This window comes from Echinops telfairi, unplaced genomic scaffold (genome assembly GCF_000313985.2).
Source record: "Echinops telfairi isolate 266 unplaced genomic scaffold, ASM31398v2 ScPeMD7_7410;HRSCAF=8448, whole genome shotgun sequence".
Lineage (NCBI taxonomy): Eukaryota > Metazoa > Chordata > Mammalia > Afrosoricida > Tenrecidae > Echinops > Echinops telfairi.
The window spans coordinates 8,688,212-8,706,583 of NW_022111310.1; the positions used below are offsets into that span (position 1 = coordinate 8,688,212).

Below are 18,372 nucleotides of genomic sequence, written 5' to 3' on the forward strand. Positions count from 1 at the left end.
CTTGCAGATGTGCCTCCTGGCCTGGCAGCTTGATCCTGAACTTGGGTCAGGAGCAAGCAGAGGGAGACTTAGGGTGAATGTTTCTGTGTGTTTTGGGGACTTGAGAAGAGGGGGCCACATAGAACTAGCTAGTTAGAGCTTGCTTTGGCTCATCCTGAGCCTAAGGGCCATTGCAGGCATCTGTGTCTGCTCTCATCAGGGTTCCACAAGTCCTGGCCACTAGGGGAAAAGGCAACGAGGAAAGCTGGAAAACAGTGACAAGTAGTCAGGTCCCCCAGGGAAACTGCCTACGTGATCTCATTGTCCAGGAGGAACAAAAGCCCTTCAAGGATTCTTCCCTCCCTCTTCCTTCCCTAGCCCCGCCTGGTCCTTCCCAACCCCGAGAGACTGGTAAGTGGAACTGGAAAGGAATGAGGATGACTACAGAGCTAGTCTTCTCGCTCCTCTGCAGGGACTCCTTGAACCCATATCAAAGGCCTGAAAAACTGTCTCCAGGTCACTAAGATCCTCCGGGAATCTGATTTGGGAGTGAAAGTTAACACTAGGTTAGGTATTCCCTTGATAATAGTACGCTTCCTAAGCAGCTCCCTAAGCAGCCCCCCCGAGATTTCTAAACTCCTCGAGGAAACCTGTTTGCCTAATACTTTAGAGGCCTCTGAAGTGACAGCTGGACACCCAGGGAAAAGGCTTAAACCCTGTGACAGGTGGGCCTGGGGCCTTTGCCCCACGGTGAGGCAGCACCTGAGAGTATGTGAGTTCCACACAGTCCCCAGTTCTCCATCCAGGATTCCTGCATCAAAATGAAACCCCCAAACTAGAAGAAGCAAGGAAAGCTGAAAGCTGAGTTCAACTTACCTAAATTCATTCACCCAGATCTTGTTCTTTAAGCTACAAACGACAAAGACAAAGAAACCACAATCAGTTCAAAGCCTTCGTCCCGCTCCTAATGAAGCAAAACGGAATACACATCTAGCTAAGGAAACGACAATGGGACAGAAATAATCCTAGGACCAGAGGGACATTGTAAGGTTCTGCCAATTGAATAGAAACTCTAATTAATATGACCTTTTATTCCTGTTCATCTTAAAATCATTTATATGAGAATCACGCTTTAGATTAATTGAAACAATTTAAAAACCACCTGTAGATCAAGAGAGGGTGCACATGACCATCAGCAGCACGTTATTGAAAACGTAACTTTCTCAAGTCGAAGGAGCCCTTCCAAGAGGTATGGCAGCAGAGTGGTGTCACGCCTCTTTTGTGAAAACACGCTGTCATTATCTTTGAACCATGCTTTGGTCCTACAGGGACTCCATGGCAGTGAGTGTAGTTTGGCAGGCGTCTGTTTACTTGTTTGTTGTCATTTAAGAAGCCCAGGTGGCACTGCTGGAGAAATCCTAAATCACTAGCGGTAAGATTGGTGGTTCAAACCCAACAACTGCTCTGTGGGTGAAAGATGAGGCTGGCTGTCTCAGAAAGATTTATAGCCTCGGAAACCCTATGAAGGGTACAAGTCCAAACTGATTCTATGGCAGTGGGTCAGTAGTCATTTGAAGTCATGAAGAAATCCTAATGGAAAGGCCCAGCAACCAAGTAGAATAAAAGGGAAAGTAGAATTTCAGCGTCGACTAGGTATTCAGCAGTGGACTGTGATGTTTCAGGAATCTGCATGGCTCTTCCACGAGCTCACACCCAGGGCAGGCTGCTGATTCAGCCGAAGGATCTGCTCATGATGTCACATAGTATCGTAGATTCCATCCATGAGAGACTATCCAAGACATTCGGTATTTTCGGTATTTATCATCTCATTTAAAGCTCACCACACGATTAGCACATTTTATAGAAACGTAGCTTTGAAAGGGCAACTGGTTGCCCCCCTACCAAGCTGCTTATAAGAGGCTGAATTCAAATTAGATTTATTTGCACTCTGACCCACAATACTTTTCATCATGCCTTCTCGTTTGGGACACGATCGTGACCTTCCAGGACACAGAAATAGCTCAAAGCTTGCTACTTCCCTGACCTCTCCAGTCTCCTCTTCTCAAATGTGAGTTGCTCTGAGCAGTGATGGGACACTTAAAACCACGTTATCGGGCTACTCACCTTTTGGCAATGATCTGCACATAGGTCTTCACCAGATAATCGGAAATGTTTCTTCCCGTCAGGTTCTGCAGGATGTCTGCCGTGTTCTGTCTTCTCTGTCACCACATAAAAACCAAGCACACGCGTCTTTATGAAAACAAATCAAGAACGAGAGTGGCACCTGCCCTTCACATGTGCACCACAGTGGGACAGGAGCCCAGGCTGTGGGAAACTGAGGACCAGGAAGACAGTGTAAGTGGGCAAGTTCTCTATGCCCATGATTGAAGAAGCGTGGGAGGCCAGGATTCTGAATGGTTAGAGGTCTTCACCTTTGTGAGTTGGAAAAGAGTCCCAGTCACATTCTCCTAATTACAAACCATCCCCACAATCTCCTCCCATAATAGTGCCACCTTAATGATACCTCTTACAAGCCCATGGCTGAGCACCATACAGTGAGGCCTTTATCTATAGGAGCAGATGTGTTTCTTTTGTTCTCTCTGCTCAGGGGGCAGGCAACTCCCTTCTGCTCAATCTCTGTGCTCCCTGCTCCCTGCTGAAGAGGTGAGTCCTTGGATGCCTGTCTGATGTCTGTAAAATTATTCACTTCAATTACACAGCCATCCTTTAGGACCCATCCGGTTGTAGGCTGGTTCCCACACTTGGCAATGGCCATTCACTATGGTAGGCCAAGCCTTCCCTGGAAAATGATTCTAAACAACTGAGCAGCATACATTGGAATGTGATTCTTTACAGTCACAAGTGGTTTTTTATGGAGAAGCATCTTTGACTCTATCTAGTGACTTTTTTTTTTATTCCTTGGAGAATGGTGATGAATAGATTAGCCATTATTTCAGAGATACAATCAGTTTCTCTTACATTTGCTTTTTCTCCCCCTACAACCAGAAGTCTAGAAAGACACAGAGAGCTAACAATAATAAACCTCTTCCTGAAGTTATTCTCAGAAAACATGACTCAGAACCCCTTCCGCACTCCGCATCTGAGAGTGGCTGAAGGTGACAAGACCGGGGGCAGTTTTCTGGTCTAGCCTCTCACATCCACACTTGAGGACAGGGCGCAGGGAGATTAAGTGGCCTGTCCAAGACCACCAGCTCATTTGTGGGAGAACTAGGAATGGAAGCCAGGTCTACTACTTCCCCGACTAGTACTTCTCCTGAGAGATCGCCATCGTAGGAGAAGCTTTAGTGTGTCTTCCCCAAGCCAATTGCCTACCGCGTTTTGCTTCCGTTTTAATTCGCACAAATATGTAAAACTGGGCTGGCTTTTCAAAATGCAGAAACATACTCCTTCAGATATAGAATGATCAGTCCACACTCCTGGCCCTCAAAGAACTGCATGTGTCTTCATATGCCAAAAATTAAGACCAAGGAGGAGATCAACCCCATTGGCATGATATCGCTTACATTCCCGATCCCCAAGCAGAAGCTACCGGGTCCCCAACTGCTCAGGGGCACTCTGAGAGAGGCTCACCTGTGGAGGAGGCAGGCCCCCTGCCCCCGCAGGACACACGGGCAGCATCTTCTTAATTTTGTCACTGCTACACTGGCAGGCAGGCGAAGGGCTCTCCATCGTCCAGTTCCCATTTTGGAAGAGGTCCATGATGGTCTGGGGGACTGAGGCCGTGGTCCACTCCTCCTCTCCCACCGAGCAGGGCATTTCTCTGCAAAGGAATGCCCAGGGAGGGTCATCCAAGACCGCCGGCTCTTCCCTCGTCTCTGGAGCCCAGGATTAGTAAGGAACTCCCCCAAACATCCGCCAATTCCCTCCTTATTTGGAAAAGGTAAGCACAATCCCATTTCACTGTTGCCGCCACAGCATTAGCAGTTGCAAAAGGTATACAGAGAAGGCCCTGGACCTCAAAGAAACCCTAATTGCTCCAATATTGAACATCATTCAATCCAATGAGCCCGCAGACTGCCAATCCCTCATTTGTTCACTTGACACGCATTCACTGAGCATTTACTAGGTGTCAGATGTGTGTAATTGAGAATCGGGGGTGAGCAAGATCGAGTACTTATTCTCCTCCCAGTGGAGAAGATAGACAAACAGACAAACAGATGAATCAAATAAACTTAACAAACAAACAAAACAAAACACCCCTACACCACTGGGGCTAATATAAATGTGGACAGTCAAAAATAAAGCAAGGTAAGGTGAGAGTGACTCTGAAGAAGTGGGGCTAATTTTGCTAGTAAATAGTTCCCTAAGGAGGTAATGCTGCAACAGAGAGCTCAACCATTAGAAGGTAGAAGCCAGGCAAAGACTTTGGAGGGGAAAGAGCCTTATACGAAGAGGGTTCAGGAACAAAGGCCCAAAGAAGGAATGAGCTTTCTCTATTCAAAACCAGCAGGAGAGTAGTGTGTGGAAGACAGTGAATTAAGAGGAAGAGTCATGAGCCGATAAGCAAGGGCCAGATCATGGAAACCAGGTAGACACTCTGAGTTGTATGCTCTCTGCGTAGAAGTCCGATGGAGAAGAACTGCAAGATCCAATATATGTTTTAAAATAAGTGGCAATCTGGGGGGAAAGAGCAATGAGGGGAGACCTCCTCTGTGCCAAACTGAATGCTTGGTGCATGAGAAACTAGGTATTTTGCAAGCATCTCAGGAAGCAAAAGACAAGACCTTTATCCCCTGGCTCATGCTATGAACTCTTATGTGTTCTTCAGTCAGTCACTCGGCCCCTCGGGATTTTTCTCAACAGGCAAAAGTATAAAACGATTTGTTTCAACAAGTTCCTTCAATTGTCCTTTCCTGTTCTAAAATTCTATGATTTATAGCAAGGCTAGTCTTTATATTATTCTTACATGTAATAAAAAAATCAAATGAGCAGTGGAATGCTGTCGAGTTCTTTCTTTAACTCATCTCCACTAAATGAAAAGGTCACACGAAGACATGCACTAAGTAAGACACAGCAGTCACCTGGGGCTCACACCGTAAAGCCTTCAAAACTGAGAGATGGAGACAAAATGCTACAAGTTAAATTCCACACTTTGACGGGGTCTCAATCAAATTTCTCTCAGTTCTATCACTTTTTAAAAAACTAAAATTCGATTTTCAGTTAAGGGTTTACAGAATGTTGGAAGGCCATTCCTTCAGGCTGTCTTTAGCAAATGCCCGGTGGTGCCTCCATGCTGTGAACCCTCTGATGCCAGGCTAGCTCTGTCAGCCCCCCCTACCACTGTGGCTTATAATACCTAGCCTGGCATCAATCCACGACTCCATCAGGTTCAGCTGGCAAGCTGTGAATCCACTTACTTACATTATCCTCTCATTCCATGCTTCTCTCTTGCCTGTAAAGTGTTTATATGAAACCCCATCAAAGGCACTATGAAATCCAGATAGGCGTGTCTGTGTCCTTGTCCACTGGGAACATCCTGCTCCTCGGAACCAATACTCACCACTCCGTAAGGACTAATGAAAATGTAGTGACTGTTCATTTAATAAGAATGAACCAGGGCCACCATAACTTGGAATCTTAACAGCAAAGGCTTTCAACAAGGGACCTCGTAACTATACATCTGAAAATCTCCTCTGGAACTATGCATGTCTGGTCACCACAGTCTTTGCTCTGCCTCTTCCAGGATCAGCCGTCTTCCCCTCTCTAATAGCTGAAATTCACATGGCTTTCTCTAATCATCCGGCAGCTCCCTGCTGCTCTCAGAGATCCCCGTGGTTTAGACACCTCAGCTGCAAAATCAGTCCTGAGACTAGACACCAGGACCCACTGCCCCAGCCCTGGGCTCCCGCTTAAGCTTCTCAGCTCTCTTCACACGATGATCCCCTGACATACCTTTAGCCACACACTTAAGGTCATATGATTATTTCCCTGACTTTATGCCATGCCTACTTAAAGTATATATAGGTAAGTATGTAAAAAATAGGCAAATATCAAAGTGTAAAATGTACATTTTGTGAAAATTAATATGTCATCTTGTTGTTAAGTTAAAGGATTTGATGAGCTAAATTGCAAATGTCGCAGAATGGCAGCCTGTTCCTGTGCGCACAATTACAGGGTTGCTGGATGGGAGAGAAGGGGAAAGGATTTGACCACTAAGTGGAACGTGCTACTCAAGTTAAATATTAAGTCTCTAAAATAATAAATAATATCTATAATGATTTATTCCAAAGGACATTAGAAGACACACCAAACACCTGTTCCTACATAGTTTGGTGAGGCTACTATACTATATTTCCTGTGCTCTTTCCTTTAAGATAAAGAATGATTCAAAGGAACAACTGGTAGCCGTCAAAAGGTGGCGCGCAGCAGATCCATGCAAGGTGTGGAGATCAGGCCAGGCAACAGGCACAGGAAGCTGGCCACGGCGGGGCTCCAGGCTGAAAATGGAACTCACGGAATTGGGTCCCCTTCCATGCATCGGGTGCCGAAGCCAGGGTCCTTAGTGAGGGCATTCAAGAGTTGCTGGGTGCTCACATCCTCAGGAGCATCATTACTGCATGGGGAGCCAGAAAACACAAAAAAGGATGAGTTTAAGTTACAAACACAAACCAAGCCCATACTCCATAAGCCTATGTAATACAGGGTCAGCAAGTGGGAAAGGAAGGAGTAAGTAAATTATTTTCTATGTGAAGTGTAAGAAGGATGCATGTTTAGAGAGAAAGAGATCATAACACACACACACACACACACACACAAAACCTTCCCTTCAATATCGCTACCCTTTTCCCCAACCCAAGGCCTACATAAAAATACCTGCCTAACAAAGCGTAGAAATTCCTTTATGCATGAAGCGTTGGTTTATTAAAAGTTAGAGTATTTTTGTCTAAAGAACAAATACTAGCTAGAAAATAAAGATATGCATTGCACTGTGCAGAAAATAGAGGTTAACTTTTTTTGAAGGTGGTATGGTTTACCAATATAATATATGGAAATTGTATGAGTCAGCTACAAAGTTAAAACACAATTATGAAAATGCAAATATATTATAACTTAATGGTAAATTTAGTGAGAGTAGATTATTCTTCCTAACCCACAGCAGCCTATCCCTGACAAGATAGTACCAAGTGGAGAGGGACTCAAAGAGGGGATCGAGGGCTGGCCTATTGGTCCAGGTCTGTCCACTGCTGCTCTTTACATCTGATATGAGCCTGGGGTATGTGGGTGTGGTTGTGCCTAGTCACAGCTGATAGAACCATTCTACTGTGTGATCCTCCAATCCAACCCCTGACCCCCTGATGCTCAGCACAGGGAACACGGCCTGAGCACTGCTCTCTGTGGGTTCAGAGGGCACACACACACCTGACAAACGTGTACTGCTCATTGTACATCCAAGGCTGCAGCTCCAGGTTCGGGTACTTGCCAAAGGGCGGCACAATCAAGCTGAATACCAGGGCGATGCACACAAACACAGCTGGCAGCACAATCTGTAACGCAGGGAAAGGGGAGAAAGGGGACGATCATGGATTCGCGAGATGGCGAAGGGACATGTCTCGACAAGTCCAGGAGCTTCCCAGAGCCACCTGCACAGGACTGTGGAGTCAGCGCCCACAGCCAAACCCCCACAAGGTGTGTTTTATGTTGTTTTCTGAGCAAACAGGCAGGAAAATACCTACAAATTCCACAGTTCCTACATAACAGTTCAGTGAAGTTGGGCGACCAGTCATGCTCTCCCTTCCCGCTCCTTCATTAGCATGAACTCACTGCCCTACCTAAGACTGCTATCTAACTGTGTCACTTACTGTTTTCCATATTATGGCATACATACTTTTTTTCCCCCTTAAAAGAGCACAGTACTCAAAGCAAACTTTTTTGCTACCTCAGCGTGGTTCAGTTTTAAGACGACTGCAGGGCAGAGTTGTGGTGAACATTTCAGGGGCAATACCCTCCACGGTTCCAGAAAGTCTAGAGTTGAATCTCTAGATCACTCCAGTAGTACTGACCTCTTACCGACATTAAGTCTTCAAATACCTGAATATAGAACACCATCCCATTCATGGAAGGCTCCTTTAATCTTTGTCAATTGTACTGTGTACATTTTTGTGTCCTTGGTTAGATCAAGTTTCTGATTCATTCATATGTCAAGTGGATCTGGCACAACATCTTGCATTTCAGAAGTTGAATTTGCAAAGATAGTTTTTCTAAATGTTCCTAAACTGGTTACACATCTTTTACAATCCAAACACTAAAAGTCTTTTTCAAAATCCTCAGTACAACCCTATGTCACAATACTGTAATGATCCCTATTTTACAGGGGAGAAAAATGGAAGCAGAAGTCATTTGCCAGGAAATACATGACTGGCAGGAAACAGAACTGGGATAGAAAAGCAGATTATCCAGCCCCAACACCCATCTCTTAACAATGATGCTCTCTCCAGCCTCTGAGGGTCAGGGAGCCTGCAACCAGCCCATAAAGCCTGAGTTCTGGAGTGTGGCAATTACATAATCTCCTGTCAACTTGCAAAGGGGGGAGTTTAGCCTGTCAATCAGGTCACAGCTTGATGACCTCATTGTGAAGGCACAACAGAGATATATATAGCTCACTGGAGGCCAGAAACACGCTCACTCTGCTACACGTTCCAGTTGACAAACCACATGGAGTTACACTGATGGACCCAGAGCCCTGGTGCTAGAGGAAGCATACAGGGAGGCCTGCCAGCGCTGAGATGCTTCCACTACCACTGGATCCACAAGACTTTTCCACCCACCGGCCTGTGATCTTCCTGCATTCGTCGTCATTGCCTGTGTTGTGTGAGTCTGAAGAGGAATTTATACCCTGGTATCGGACATATGAGCTAATATCAGACTTATGGACTTGATCTGGACAGGGCTGGTATATTTTCTTAACATATAACTACTTTTTGATATAAAGTTCTCCCTTAACACATAGGAGTATGTATGGATTTGTTTCTCTAGTCGACCCAGATTAACCCACTGAGTGTACCCAGCACTTCTCACCTGAGCAAAGAATCCCTTCCGACTCCTCTTGGCAATCAGCAGCCTCTTCCACAAAAGAGCCACAAACTGTTGCTGTGTGAGTTTCCAGCCCTTCACCTGGTAAGAGCCCTTGCCATCCATGCCACTGAGCAGGTCTGTTTCTCTCGATTCTGTAGAAGCCCAACAGGGAAGGTCATCTGTCATCTTAGACATGTTCAACATTGCCATGCCCACCCTCCAACATCTTCAGCAACCTCCTTGGAGGCTCTCGCTTGAAGCTAAATGTGTCTCAGAAGTAAAGGGCTTTCATGACAAACGCATGTTCAAGAGAAAGGTATGAGCCTAGAGACTGAATGGAAGGAGCCGCTGCCTTTGAGTTTTTGTCTAACCAGAGTAGAAAATCAAGGGACACAAACATGAGTGTCACATCACCATCCAGGTAGATCAAGTCAGCCTCAGTGTCTTAAAGAATATTTTATGACACAGGCCATGTATGTGTGCTGACCTACTTGAGAACCTACCACAGCGATTTCTCCCCCATCCGGCATGCTTTCAGTTTTAAAAGGCGAACATGTTTCAAATGATTTCTAAGTAGTCACAATAAAGTCAAAGGAAACATAAGACATGCACACTCATGACAAGTGATTAGGAGGGCAAGATAGGTTTTGATTCCTAAAAAAATTTACACACATTCTTGTCTTAAGCTCATGATTGCTAACAGAGGTACCCTGGCATCTTACCAATATTTGCTAGATTTCTTGCCTTCCCACTGCATGCTGGTCAGATACACAAGGGCACATATAGACCAAATATCTAAGTCCATAAAAACAATTCACCTCTCAGAATCTTTCAAAATCATCCCTCCGTCCAATATATATCTATTCAACCACTAAGCCTGCAATAGAGCAGCCCTGGTGGCATATCAATTACAAGTCTGACTGTTAACCACAAGGTCAGGAGTTCAAAACCACCAGCTACTCTGAGGGAGAAAGACTATATGCTTTCTAATCCCATAAAGAGTTACAGGCTCAGAAATCCACAGGGGCAGTTCTGCCCTAGTTCTATAGGGTTGCTATGATTCAGCATCAGTTCGATAGCAGTGACTTTGGTTTAGGTTGGAGCGCTCCAATACATATATATATGAAAGTGAGACCCCCCCAGAAAAGAAACTCCTTGGGTTCCCAGGGGTGAGGGGACATGTGATGATGCTGGGAGCATTCCTTTGTACACACACTCAAGCCGGGGAAGGACAAGTGGCTCCTCTCGTGTTCCTTCTCCCCTCGGTCCCCTCCAGGGATCTACCATCCTGGCACGTGAGAAAAACCGAGAATAGCCCTTTCCAATGATGGCATGCAGACCTGGGTCGATGTCAGAATCATTGGGGTCCACACCATCGTCTTCTGTAAATGGACGGAGACAGCTCTGCCTGTCCCCAAAGGCCCGTCTGTTCCGTCGTGCCGGCAAGGTGCCATCTGAAGGCCAAGGGAAGGTCGTCCACGTTTCATTTCATTTCATTTCATTTGGAACAACAACAACAATAACAAATCCTCTCCCCACCCCCACCCCCCACCCCCTCTACTGCAAATCTATATGCTATAAATGAGAATGGAATAAAAGCATTCCAGGAGAAATGCAAAGCGCTGGTTATATCTGGCAGCCTCTAGGGGGCACTACCTACAGAGCAGGCAACTCCTCGCAGAGGTTACCTGAGGTCTCGGCATCCACTCCACTCTCTTCAGCCACTTTGAGGAATATCTGAAAATAAGAGCAGGCGTGATTATAAGTACCAACACGATGAATGTAGCCACGGTTACTGCATTATCACGTGGCTTGTTAGCCCTTTAGGACAAAGGAACTAGAAGCCCACATCTATTAATGGCACTTGGCCAGAGTCACTGGGGAGAAAAGCCATTTTCGCTCGAGACCATTTCTTCCTCGGCGCCGAGAGCTATCAATCCAGATAATCATTTTCAAATTAACGCTGCGACAGGAGGGCAGAGCAGCAACAGCAGCAGCAATTTGCTCTGAAGCTACAGGGCTTCCTCCAGGTCTGCGGCCCCAAATCTCCGAGCAGGTTAGCACTGGGGCAGGTTAGTTAAGGTGGAATGATCGAGAGGCCGTGGGTTCTCCACAGCCTAGAAATGTCAGGCGCAAACCACGGCGGAGAGCTGAAGACGAGACGAGCATGTGCACCAGACCGCTCTCGCGTCTACAGACCTCGGCAAGGCAGAGCCACGGAAGAAGCATGACCCACAGACACAGACTCCAAGCCTCTAACTCGTCATTGTCTGGATGATCCTCCAGAGGTTTCTGTTGCACCATGGGAAACCACTCGGCCACACAATTTCCCTATCTGCCCCCTCTAGCCCAAGGGGCTGCGATATTCTGCCTTCAAAGGAGGCCCTCATGAGCAATGAGGAGAGCGTGGGCCTCACAGCCCCAAACACCGAGCTCTGAATCTCAACATCTCTGAGGGCCAAATTATCTCACCTTGTTCTGAGGATTACATGAGGTTACAAGGATTATTTTTACAATACCAACAACAAAAATCTCTAAGCTTGCACAAACACGCTCAAACCAAACTCAACAGCCACTGAGTCGATTCTGACTCACAGCAACCCTCCAGGACGGAGCAGAACTGCCCCTGGGGGGCCTGAAACTGTACACCTTTACAGAAGTGGAAAGGCTCCATTTTTTTCTCACAGAGTGGCTGGTAGTTTTGATCTACGAACCTTTTTGTTAGCAGCCCAAGGTATAATCCAAAATTATACCACCAGGGCTCCTGCTAGGGGGTGTTAAGAATTTCATGAATGGAAAGATACTGATCTTTTTTTACAAACTTTCTGAAGCCCTCTGTTTGTTCCCCACATATTTTCCAAGCACAAGGATCCAGTCGACAGCTGAGCACGACACAACTACACCAAGAAAAAAAAACAAACTTTTTTCCTGTTATCTCCTACTACCATCTTAAAGAGTAAAGGGATCCAACATGACCAGTGCCATTGACCTGAGAACCCAAGAGCCAGCTCCATGGGGAACCTGTTCCCAGCAGAATGCAGGCTGCGTACCTGGCCTTGGGAGTGACTGTTGGCTCTACTCTATCCTGACATCGAGCCACGGCACTTACTTCTTCCAGGGTTGTCTCTGAGATGCCGTAACTGGAGATGCCGAGGTCCGAGAGCCGGTCGTCAATCTCATGGAAGAGCTCCACGAAGGCTCCCTCTTTGGCAGCTTCATAGGGCAGCACGTAGGTCAGCTCGTGTCCAATGTCTTCCACCAGCCGGGCCTCCGCCACATGCTTTCTGATGAGGTTGGAGATAGCAGAGACATCTGCAGGGACACGAGGCAGGAACAGCTCAGGCAGCTCAGAGACCACAAAGCAAGGTCCAGCTGGGCCCTACCTTCACACACTCCCCCACCCCAGATGCTTCAGTCACGTCACATGTTCGTGGCCTGAGAGCTCCTGAAGGCAAGTATTACTTCTTATTTACTTTTGCGTCACCCAAAGCCAGGCACCCGGAAGGTACTCAATGCCCTGCAAATGGGGAAAGTCTTGAATGACTCTGGTGCCACGTGCTACCAGGTCAGGCATCTTTGTCGGAAAACGTGAGCAGAGGAACCTTTAAGAAGTCTTTGTTCTCACCTAAACTTTTAAAGAAAGTTCTGGCTCCCTCAAAAGAGGGTGACTACAACAGTTCACGGAAACAGAAGTCTTCTTGGGAACAGCCAGTCATTCGGACAGGCCAAAGACAGTTTCTGTCAAGGGTTTTTGCTTCACACTTGTTACTGGTGGCACGCTTGTCCTGAGGAAACCCTGTCGAATGTCCCTGATCTCCTGGCCTCTCCCCCTCCTTAGGTACTCAGTTCAAATCCCTCTGCCACTGGCTTGGCCCTCAGCATCACCACTGTCTCGACACTCAGTCCTTTCAAAGTTCCTCCAAAGTCCCCACCCCCACCCTCTCCCTTATCGCACCAATCTGGAAGGCTACCCTGCCAGCTCCCAGACCAAGACCAAGCGCCAGGCTCCCCAGCAAGCATGAAGCCAACCCTGCCACCAAGCTGCACCCGCTCCCACAGCCACCCAGCCCCAGCCCAGCAGCAAACCTTGAGTCCGCACCACCAGCCTCTGCACCTCTCCTCCTCCGCCTCCACTCTGCCCAGCTGGGTGTAGCTCAGGCACCACCTGAATAAGAAACCCCAGAGTCCTTACCGATGGTCAGCGTGTCACTTTCATGGTCGCTGCCCAGGCCAGCATCAGAACTGCTCTGAGAAACACTGTCCTCCTGATGGCAAAGAAGGAGGTGAGAATGGGTAAGGGACCGGGCAATGGGACAGGTGCCACCACCACTGATGGAGAAGCTTGCTAAGGGGCTCGGTTTGGTAAGACAAGGAAAAGAAAGCGTATCTGCTTGGGCATGCAACTGGACAGCATGTCTCCAGAGGCCACTATTCAACATGGGTGTGCTCTGTGAACAGACTAACCTCCTGGAGACAGCCAGCACAGCATCACAATAGAAATATGTCCCCTGATCAATGACGTAGCCAGCCATTTGCTGACTGTCTCAGGCCTGGCATGTACCTGGCCAGAGGGCTAGTTTAGTGCTTCACTAGCTTTAACAGTGGTTAGGGGCTCTTAAAGGAGATTTAAAGGATCAAGGAGAAAGAATGGCCAGGCATTCCTCCGCCCTTGCTCTTCCTTTTCCTAGGGGGGTGCCTACCCATTGGGATGCTAGCTTCAAGGTCAGCCAAAACCAAGGTCGACAAAACCAGCTGCTCCAAGGGAGAAAGACAAGGCTTTTCTACACCTGTCCGCAGTTCCAGTCTCATAAGCATCGACTCCGTGGCACGGAGAAGGACCTCTTCCTTCACGCACCAGCTCCCACTGGGAGAGAAAACCACTGCACTCAACTGAGATCACACAATGGAAATGGAAGGGCCATCCGCCTGCCTTGTCCCAGGAAGGGTGTGATGTGAGAGAGGGCGGGACAGGGGAATGGCTGGCCTCCACAGGGCAGGATGGGGTGGAGGACAGACCATCACAACAGTGAATCCAGAGTCCCTGAGCCCAGCACGGCTCTACTGCTCTTACCTTCTTCAGGTTTGACACGGTGCTGCTGCTGTTTCTGCAGGAACCGAGAGAGGACTCCACATCCTTCTTGACCAGGGTCAGGTAGTAGCCTGTTCCCAGCTGGTTCTTCAGGAACAGGGAGGAGCCCACACAGCACAGCTTCCCATGGGAAATGATGGCAATCCTGTCCCCCAGAATGTCTGCTTCATCCATGTGGTGTGTGGAGAGAATAATGGTGCGGCCTGCCAGGCAGACACAAGGATAGGGTCGGATGAGGCCTGTCCACTCGCAGTGAAAGTGGTGGCAGCCGCTACAACAGTGAACATGGGAGAAAGCCCTGGAAATTCCCTTCAACACTGTGTGGCCATGAACCCTAGAATGGCAACACCTGTGTGCAGGCAGCTAGAGCGTCCTCACAGAAATCAGAGCGGCAGCATTCACATGGGGACTTGCTGTTTGCCAGGCACTGGGCTAAGTGGTTGACATGCATTCTCATGTCACTTAGTGAGGTACGCATGTTTTTAAGTAAGGAAAAGAAGGCAAATGAAGCAATTCTCCCGAAGTCTCAGGAACACTCAGGACTGGCTGAAAAGTTCTACTATACCCAAATATCTCTCAAAGTAGATAACCAACTATGTTATCTTCTTCTCCCTTCCATTTTTTCACCTATGCTTTTGACAAACATGAACTAGCTGTACTGCGTTAGGGATGAAGACATGAACAAGAGACACAGGAATCTCAGGCTATAGGGCACATGATCACAATAAATGCGGATAGGTTCTATGCTGGGGTGGGCACTGGGTATCAGGGAAGCCCAAAGGGATGCCCTTTATCCTGTTGCTAATCTTGCAGCACCCTAAGTAGCGAGGGTAAGACTTAGGTGCCTTGTAACTCAGGCCTCTCAGCTCCATCCCTCAGTGGGCACTGAGTGTTAAGAAAACCCTCCTGGAGAAGCAATTCCATTGCCCTAGGAAGGGCAGCCATGAGATGCAGCCGTACTTCTCAAGAGCTCCTCCCTCCACCCGGTCCAGGACTCAGAGTAAACACACATCAGTTACCTTGTCGATATTTCAGCAGCAGCTCCCATATCCCTCTGCGAGAGTAAGGGTCCACACCAGCCGTCGGCTCATCAAGAATGACAACCTTGGATCCCCCCACGAAAGCCAAGGCCACAGATAGCTTCCTCTGCATTCCCCCTATAATAGCAAGAGAGCGAGAAGCTCCAGGTGCTGGTCCAGACAGAGTAGAGACCGAGGCAGGATAAGACAAACGGAGACGTCCATCTCGGGGCACACCCGGTCATGTTTCTGTTATCAACCCGATCACCGATGCCGAGACCATGGGACAGCTGATATTTTTCGTGGGTGTGTGTGTATTGATGATGTAGGGAGGGGTGTGTGGACAGCAGAAAGGTAGCTCTGGCACTCACCTGACAACTGACTTGTTTTACTTTTCAGCTTGCTAGGTGGCAGCCCCACATCCAGGGCCATCTGCTCCATCTCCACTTTCACGTGCTTCTCGGAGAGCCCTTTCAGGCAGGCGTAGAACCAGATGTGCTCTTCGACGGTCAGCCTGGGGGCAGAAGAGCCATGGGCTCAGGGCAGTGTCCTCTGCAGGATGTCCCACAACACAAAACTTTGGGCTCAGAATGGGAGAGGGCAGGCCCTTCTCTTGTTTTACTGGTTCAGCTGCTGAGAAATGACTCCCAGAAGGAGTCAAGGTAGATCAGCAGTGAACAGCCACATGCGCTCAGGAAGCCAAAGCTGAAATGTCACAGGTCACTTCCAGCCTCCTCTGAGCAAGGGCTAGGTGCACTGGGCACCATGTATCAGACACCTGCAGCTATAAGTTGTAGGCTCAAAGAGCTGGTATTCAAAGGACTCTCCCCAGAGCCCGATCAACCTAGTAGCTGGTTCAGCAGAAAGCTGGAGCAGCCCTACTGAAGTTTAAAGCACCTAAGGCTCAGAAAGCAGAGGTTGTGTGTGCAAATTCGCCCGGACCCCTTAACCTTAGGGAAGAGGAAGTTGGAGCCTGGAGAAGAGACAAGCTTTGTCCACAACCGTAGAGCTCAGGCCCTTCTCAGCTCCACCCTGAGGGCTCTGTGGAGGCCCTGCCTGCTGAAACAGCAGCCTGAGGAGGAGCAAACCTCTTGAGCAAAGAAGACAGGACATTGATAGGAGGGTCCAGAAGTACTGCCAGGTTAGAGAGGGTTGTGGGAGCTGCCAATGGCATGAGGAGGGCGCATTGGGTAGAGGCTGGGCCAAAAGACCCCAGGAAAACAAGAAATGGAGATCACCATTTCCCCCAGGTAGACTAAAACAATATGGCCTACCCAGCGCTCACCTCCTACTGTTGCTAAAGTCAAAGGGCAGGCAGATCTCCAAATGTCCAGGGCAGTGCGGCCTACCACCCCACGGTGATCTCCTGGCTGCCATGAACCCACCACACACACATTCATTCAGAAAGGGCCTCCTCCTCCCGGCTTGGGGCTGGTACTCACATGTCAAACAGCACATTATGCTGGGGACAGACGCCCAGGTTCTGCCGGATGGTGCTCATCTCGGAGCGAATGTCTTTCCCCAGGATGTAGGCAGTGCCCGAGGTAGGAGGGAACAACCCAGTCAGGATTGACCTGAGGACAACATTTGAAAGCACAGGAGTCAGGGCGATGCTACCTCCTGCCCTCTGGACGCTCTGTTCCGGGGGCAGAGTTAGGACAGGCAGAGCAAAGGGTGCTAACCCCCTCACTCTCCATCCTTTCTTAATGGATGCCAGTGGGCCCTCGGGTGATGAGGATGAGGTGTAAGGGTTGGAGGTGGCAACTTCAGTGCAAGTATGTCTTTAAAAGTACATTCCAATTTGCCATGGAACATGCACTTTAAAACACCGATTTCGTGGGCTTAAAAGTCATCCAGAAAAATTGGTAACAAATTATTCAAAGCTAAAAATAATTCTTGTGTTAGATGGTAGGATTTTTGAGTAACCTTTTACATTTACAATGTGCTGACTCTATTGATTTCACTTTCAAAATGTAAAAGGAAAGCGAAACAAGACATGATAAGTGTCACTCCCAAGCATGTCCTTTGAAATGGTGTGAAGGGACCACACGAGCCCCAGAGGTGAACTCGGGTATTCTTTGGCCTGAGGAGATGGTGACCTCCTCAGCTGCCCATTACAGGGGCCTGTCGGTCCCACGGAGGGCAACCAGGGGAAGCTGCCAGTTGGTCCTCACATCTGCTTAAAATCAGAGTTCCTGCAAAATCAACACCTCCTTCCAACATAACTATTCTTTCCTTTCTTTCCCCCAGACCAGTGGTTCTCAACCTGTGGGTCATGATCCCTAGGGGGTCAAATGACCCTTTCACAGGGGTCACCCAATTCCTATTGGTGTAGCAAAATTACAGTTAAGAAGTAGTAACGAAAATGATTTCATGGTTGCGGGGCGGGGTCACCACAACAAGAGGAACTGTAGTAAAGGGTGGCGGCATTGGGAAGATTGAGAAGTACTGCCCTAGACCCTTGCTTCACAGTTCCGACCACATCAGCTTAAAAGGCAAACCTATCTCTGCGCTGTCCTGGACTCACTTCCAAGAACGTAGTACAATTCTGAAACCACGTGAGAAAGACAGCCACCAGGCCCACAGCCTGTGGCAGCCTGAAGAAATCATTTAAAAGACACTTGGAAAGCATTGTCATAACGAGGAAATATTTGGACACCCATCAAATCCTGTGTCTTCTGCCCTTGTTCCCAGTGGGGCAGACAATTTCTGCAGGGGTACACTCCTCACTATTCCTTCTCTGTGGTGCATTCCGGGAGGGCGCGCCATCTTCTTACATGGTCGTGGTCTTCCCCGCTCCATTGTGGCCCAGGAAGGAGGTGATCTGGCCCTCATAGAAGTTCAGTGCCAAGCCATCGACTGCCACCTTCATGCCATCTCGGTAAACCTTCACCAGGTTCTGGATGGACACACCCAGCTTCAGGTGCGTGGGTTCCTCCTCCATGCGGACTGTGAGAGGAGAGACGAAAGGAATGAACCCACAGAAGATGCTGCGAGGACCCTGGGGGCGGACTGGGATGTCAGTCAACCGGCCTGCCTGCTCTCTGTGGCCGCTTCTGCTCTCTCAAGCAGGCAGGCAAGTCACCAGTATTTATTTCGGTTAATTATCTGAGCACCAGCGATGGGCACACAATGATAAAGGGTGGCGCGCGATGGAGACCCAATGCCCATCTCTAGACAACTGGACATACCTTGCAGAGGGGGAGTGGGGAGATGAGTTACTTAGGGTACAGTATAGCAATAATGAAACTC

General features: G+C 48.3%; 1 protein-coding gene across 1 annotated transcript in view; it reads right to left on the reverse strand.

The window, feature by feature from the left end:
• ABCA1 (ATP binding cassette subfamily A member 1) overlaps nucleotides 1-18,372 on the reverse strand; it is a 128,168-nt gene that overhangs the window by 21,798 nt on the left and 87,998 nt on the right. The window contains exons 19-33 of the mRNA XM_004710968.3: nucleotides 17,898-18,069; nucleotides 16,563-16,694; nucleotides 15,492-15,634; nucleotides 15,121-15,258; nucleotides 14,084-14,304; nucleotides 13,205-13,277; nucleotides 12,122-12,324; nucleotides 10,701-10,749; nucleotides 10,353-10,466; nucleotides 9,016-9,164; nucleotides 7,360-7,484; nucleotides 6,455-6,553; nucleotides 3,571-3,760; nucleotides 2,104-2,198; nucleotides 856-888 (exon numbers count right to left, since the gene is read on the reverse strand). Of these exons, the coding sequence (XP_004711025.1) occupies nucleotides 856-888; nucleotides 2,104-2,198; nucleotides 3,571-3,760; nucleotides 6,455-6,553; nucleotides 7,360-7,484; nucleotides 9,016-9,164; nucleotides 10,353-10,466; nucleotides 10,701-10,749; nucleotides 12,122-12,324; nucleotides 13,205-13,277; nucleotides 14,084-14,304; nucleotides 15,121-15,258; nucleotides 15,492-15,634; nucleotides 16,563-16,694; nucleotides 17,898-18,069 (1,936 nt within the window). The remainder of the gene's footprint in view (nucleotides 1-855; nucleotides 889-2,103; nucleotides 2,199-3,570; nucleotides 3,761-6,454; nucleotides 6,554-7,359; nucleotides 7,485-9,015; nucleotides 9,165-10,352; nucleotides 10,467-10,700; nucleotides 10,750-12,121; nucleotides 12,325-13,204; nucleotides 13,278-14,083; nucleotides 14,305-15,120; nucleotides 15,259-15,491; nucleotides 15,635-16,562; nucleotides 16,695-17,897; nucleotides 18,070-18,372) is intronic.